This window comes from Argentina anserina, chromosome 4 (assembly GCF_933775445.1).
Source record: "Argentina anserina chromosome 4, drPotAnse1.1, whole genome shotgun sequence".
NCBI classification, from domain to species: domain Eukaryota; kingdom Viridiplantae; phylum Streptophyta; class Magnoliopsida; order Rosales; family Rosaceae; genus Argentina; species Argentina anserina.
This window is the reverse complement of record NC_065875.1, coordinates 15,576,362-15,582,522: the sequence shown is the minus strand read 5'-3', so window position 1 is coordinate 15,582,522 and position 6,161 is coordinate 15,576,362. Positions and strand designations below refer to the sequence as shown.

General features: G+C 39.5%; 1 protein-coding gene across 1 annotated transcript; it reads left to right on the top strand.

Moving 5' to 3' along the window:
• The first annotated feature begins 260 nt into the window (after positions 1-260).
• Positions 261-1,882, top strand: LOC126792251 (uncharacterized mitochondrial protein AtMg00810-like). The gene has a single exon (XM_050518714.1). The coding sequence runs from the start codon at positions 617-619 to the stop codon at positions 1,880-1,882; it is 1,266 nt and encodes a 421-aa protein (XP_050374671.1). The 5' UTR covers positions 261-616.
• The last annotated feature ends 4,279 nt before the right edge of the window (positions 1,883-6,161 follow it).

The window sequence follows — 6,161 nt, the reverse complement described above, 5'->3', positions numbered from 1 at the left end:
TCACACTCATGCCAAGAATCAAGACAAGCTAGATCCAAGAGCCATCAAGTGTGTTTTTCTTGGCTACTCCTCATCACATAAGGGATACAAGTGTTATGATTCTCAATTAAGGAAGTTGTTTGTCTCCAGAGATGTGAGATTTGATGAAACACAACCATTCTTTCATGCTAAAGATAATGATCTTCAGGGGGAGCTATTTGAATCTGCAGCTCCTCAGCCAGTTATACCTAGTGAGGTTCATGTCCCTCACACTATAGCTCCAAATGATGATCACTGCATTGATCAACCCTCTTCAGCTGTTCATGATGTTGATGAGGTCATCGAGGATGTTGTAGTTAATCAACCTGAAGATGTTGAACCTGATCCAGTTGCAGTCACTGAGCCTGACGTCGAGAACAATGTGGCAGATCCACCAGAAAGAAGGTATCCTAGTCGAACTAGGAAACCAAATGTGAGATTTGGTTTTGAAACTCCCACTTCTCTACATACTCTTGGTAATATTGCTACTCTAAACAATGTGTCAGCTCACCATTCAGTTTTTCTTAACAAGTTGTGTGACACCACTGAGCCTAGATCATTTGAAGAGGCCAATCAGTCACCAGTGTGGAGAAAGGCTATGCAAGATGAACTTCGAGCACTCCATGAAAATAATACTTGGAGTATTGTTCAATTGCCAAAAGGCCACAAGGTAGTTGGAGCCAGATGGATCTACAAAATCAAGTTTCATTCAGATGGCAGAATTGAGAGACACAAGGCAAGGTTAGTAGCTCGTGGTTTTACTCAAACGTTTGGAGTTGATTATAAGGAAACATTTGCACCAGTTGCTAAAATGAACACTGTTCGTGTATTGTTATATGTGGCTGTCAATTCTGGTTGGTCCTTGTTTCAAATGGATGTTAAGAATGCATTTTTGCATGGAGAGTTAGAAGAAGATGTGTATATGCGCCTGCCTCCAGGGCATCATCAAGCAAATGAAGCTGGGGTTGTGTGCAAATTGCATAAGGCTATATATGGTCTTAAACAATCCCCAAGAGCTTGGTATTCTAAACTCAGCTCTGTGCTTCTTGAATGTGGTTTTAAAAGGAGCATGGCTGATTCATCTATGTTTGTCAGAACTGGTACTTTTGGAAGACTCATTGTTCTCGTCTATGTGGATGATTTAATTATCACTGGTGACAGTAATGAAGAAATTCAGTCTCTTAAAGGTACCTTGCATACCAAGTTTGCCATTAAAGATCTTGGTGCACTGAGGTACTTTTTAGGAATTGAAATGGATCAATCACCCTTTGGCTTGTTTCTCAATCAAAGGAAATATATTGTTGAGCTACTGGAAGAAACTAACATGAAGGCTAGCAGTTCAACTCCTACCCCTCTTCCAAGCAAATTTGATATTGAAGCATCAGGTGATCCTCTCCCTCACATCTCAGAATATCAAAGATTGGTTGGTAAACTCATATACCTCACAATTACACGACCAGATATTTCATATGCTGTTAGCTTGGTGAGTCAGTTCATGCATGCTCCTACATCTACACACATGCATTTGGTCAAACGAATTCTAAGGTATCTCAAGGGCACAGTGACTAAGGGAGTGTTTATGAAAAATAATGGTCATTTTGTCTTGGAAGGTTTTTCTGACTCTGATTGGGCAGGCAACACCCTTGATCGAAAGTCTACGACTGGTTTTTGCACATTTGTAGGTGGAAACTTAGTCACATGGAAGAGTAAAAAACAGTCAGTGGTGGCAAGATCAAGTGCAGAAGCTGAGTATAGGGCAATGGCCTCTACTGCATGTGAATTGATATGGCTGAAGGCTATTCTTCAAGATCTTGGTGTCAAGTGCAAGAATCCTATCACTTTATGTAATAACCCTCGTTTTTAAACGATATTTGATTGAATTAAATTCTATTAAGTTGTGAAGTTTGATTTAAACCGAATATGATTACTTGCAAACGTTACGAAACGGGAACGGAAACGTTCCGAGAACGTTTCATAAGAAAACGTTACGTTTCCGAACGAATTTATCGACTTTTATTTCGTCGCTCGGTTGTGAAAACTTTCTTCACAGAAGTTGTAGAGCTCGTCGATACGAGTTCGTGGATATGTGACGCGTTCGAATCGGACGTCGGAGGTAAAAGTTATTAACATCGGAAGTTAGTTTCCGATTTGGAAACTAGTATAAATAGATAATTATGGAATTAGGGTTTCCATAATCAGAAACCCTTTCTCTCTCTTCTCTCTCATCCCGCCGCTCTCCCTCTCTCTCTCTTCCTCTCTCTTTCTCCTCGATCCCTCTCCCTCTCACTCTCGGCCTCACCTCCGATCTCCCTTCACAGGGAGACGTGATTGTCACCGCCTAGCCAGGAAGCACCGCACCGCTTCCCTCTCCAACCCCCCGAGCTTGCGACACACGAACTCGCCGTCGAGACCTTCATCGCTCGCCCCGAGCTCCTTCGCCGACTCTGTGCTCAAGGAGGGCACGCCTCCTCCTTCCCTTGCTCCCGGAGCCCTCCACGACAAGGCCTGAACCTCCATTCACCACGCGGCCTCACCTCCTTTCGAGATCGACGTCGACTGCCTCAAGCTTCACCAACGAAAAATCGAAGCCTCCACGGTTTAATCTAGGTATGAATTGATGAATTTGACGTTTGAGTGTGATTGTATGATGATTGGGAGTATTTGGGAGGATTTAGGGATTGATTTGGAAGAGTTTCGGAGGTATGGAGGAGAGTGAAGCACCGCCGCCTTAGGCGGCGCGTGTGAGTGCGTAGAGTAGCCTAGGGGCGGCGTGAGGCCGTGGGAAGGGCGGAGGAAGGAAGGGGAGAGGTTTGGCGGCGGCGGTGGCGCAACACGCGCTGTTGGGAGTGTCGGCGCGTGGGCCCCACACGCGGCCGGCCGGAGGTGGCGCGTGTGCCACACGCGCCGCCGTGTGAGGCGGTGTAATTAGTTTTGACTGAAAGGGTATTTTGGTAATTTACTGTGTTACGGTAAATGTAAATGTAATTTTTATTTACTACGGTAAATGTAATTAAATTTTACCTTGGGTAAATGTAATTATAAATTACTTTCAGTAAATGTAAAAAAGTAATTTGTAAAAGGGTAATTTAGTAAATTTTATTTACTGAGTTTGTATTTACATTTAAATCGTACGTATACGTACAGAAATACGTATTAATATTTATACGTACAGGAATACGTATTAATATTTATACGTACAGAAATACGTATTAATATTTATACATACAGAAATACGTATTATTATTTATATGTACAGAAATACGTATTTAATATTTATACGTACAGAAATACGTACATAATAATTATACGTACAGAAATACGTATATATTATTTATACGTACAGAAATACATATATAGTACTTATACGTACAGAAATACGTATATAGTACTTATACGTACGGAAATACGTATTAATTGAGTATTGTACAGTAACCGTGAATAGTGAACAGTGAACAGTAACTTCGTATAAACCAAAAATTGCTTAACAGTAACCGTTTATTACTGTTTTGGCATTTAAAGGTTTACGAAACGATTCTAAATTCTTTTCTTATTCTTTTAAGGTGATCATTAATCTAGGAAAGGAATTATCATCGGGAATTGAGGATTTACGCTTGAGTCGATAAGGTGAGTAAAATCTCACTGAATTACGAATCTACCCTCGTGGTGATTCAACATTTTTGCAAGTGTGTTTATTTAATGAATTATAACATGTATATAACTTAGTGGACTACGTATATACAGTATAATGGTAATAAATACATATATATATATATAGTTCATTAAATTACATACTGTTATTAATTCATTAAAAATAGTCATTTCGGTGACAGAAAAATTGTGCATGTGTGATTTTAATGGTATGATATGATGTGAGATTATTGTACGTAATTTTTCAGGTGTTTATGAAATATGACATGTATAGGATATAGTGGACTATGTATATATTGTATAAATGGTAAATAAATACGAATATATATAGTTTGCTATATAATATACTGTTATGATTTTTATTGTGGATATATCGTGAAAGTTTTAAAACGTACAATATGATGTGTGATTATTGTACGTGATTTTATCACGGAAAATGTGAAATATTGTGATTTGTCTTCGGACGTGATGTGTGGTACAATATGATGTGAGATTATTGTACATGTGAGGCAAGTCGGAACCTAGCCTTTGGCCGGACGAAAGTTACGACACAGTTAGAGCTCTAGTCTGTCTGCCATAGTACTGCATGGAGGTAACGGGTGGTTATCTGCTCATGGGTACTCAGCTTGTTTTGGATGTTGGGTGGCGGGTGGTTACCCAACATCAGCGGTATACTAAGTGAGGGGTAACGGATGTGTACCAGCGCTCATTAGTTACCATTTTGTGAAAGTATTAGAGTAACCAGATGGGTTGCTCGTTTTCTCATGATTTTCATTATACTGTGTTGATGTGGAGTTGTGTCTTTTATGAGACGAGAGTTATTTTAATATTTTACTCATACGAGCTGTAAAGCTTACCGGGTTTGTGTTGCAATCCCGGTGCACCAATTTCAATGGTGTAGGGGATACTTCCGCAGGTGCTGAGTAGTGGTGATTGAGTGACGACTCCGAAGACTCGAAGTCGATCGCATCCAGTCGTGGTGAGGTTCCAGCGTGGATTGTGTGTGTGATTTGGTGTGATTTTATTTGTGAGGTTGTTGTGAGGATTATACAATTCCATTTGTTATATGTTGAATTATCATTTGGGTTTGTAATAATCGGCTTGACTGAGTTATATTTTAAACTCAGATGTGATCCGCTGTTACGCTTTAATGATTTCGATTTATTTGAGATTATTTGGTGTTTAACGACTTTAGAATTTTGAGTTTTTAAGCTCGAAATTTTGGGGTCGTTACACTTTACACTGTCACAATCAAGCAGCAATGCACATAGCTGCGAACCCTGTCTTTCACGAACGTACCAAGCATATCGAAGTGGATTGTCATTTCATTCGAAATCAAGTCCAAAACAAAATTCTGACCACTTCGTTTGTGCGTTCTTCTGATCAACTAGCCGATGTGTTCACCAAAGTGTTGCCTACTGCTCAGTTCCATCGTCTATTGTTCAACTTTGGTTCAAAAGATTCTCTCGATCCAGCTTGAGGGGGAGTATTGTTAGTGTTGTCTACTTAGTGCTATTGTTAGTGTTATCTTTTCTTAGTACTTACTTAGTGCAGCAGCTTCTTTTCTTAGTGTTATTGTTAGTGCTATCTTTTCTTAGCTAGTGCTTACTTAGTGTAGTTTCTTTTCTTAGTGTTGTTTGCTTTACTAGTCTATATATAGTTGTTTCCATTGTAGCTACAAACATAATTCAGTTGTAAAAACTAGCAGTTCAATACATCATTCATATTCAAACTATTTCCTTGTGTTACCTTCTTCACTATAACTCAAACAGCTTCAAGTGGTTGTTTTATTCATGTTACGGTCAACATGGCTGACATACTATTTATGCAAGTCTTATGATGCAGGTGACACTAGGTCAGGATGTCACCTGAATTGGATCAAGGGCAATGCACATCCCGGTAAACGATAGCTGGGTCCCTTAATACATTCTTCTTTGCCTCAGGTTTTCTGGTCCTTCTGGTTGGCTCTCGAATTTGTCACTCCGCAGGAAAACTCTAATATGGAATTTGTGAAGACCATATTGTTATTCCTCTCCCCTCCCTTGAGGGTGACATAGAATCTCAGTGGTTGGGGTTGTACAGACAGACCAATAATGGCCTTTCTTGGGCATATGTATAGATCGTTCTAAGAGTAACTGATACCTACATGTATAATTTGCTCGTAAGCAACCATGGTTGTTATGGACTCATGGGGTTTTCCACACACAAGAGAAGATGGTGTGTCCAAGTAGATAAGCAGATTAATATATTTTATGTTGATAGAAATGAAACTAAGGAAAGCCTAATCAATCATAGATGTTATAGTTAAAAGAAGCACTACAAAATGTTTTTTTTGATGACTATACAATGGCATTTAATCATAGGCCTGTCAAAGAAACTCTGCTCCCTTTGCCTGGGGCACATACGTTTGCATTCATAGGCAAGCCAAACAGGTTGCAATTTGCAATACATTGAAATTTAATTTGCATAATAGTATAAGTGAACAGGTTCGAAAC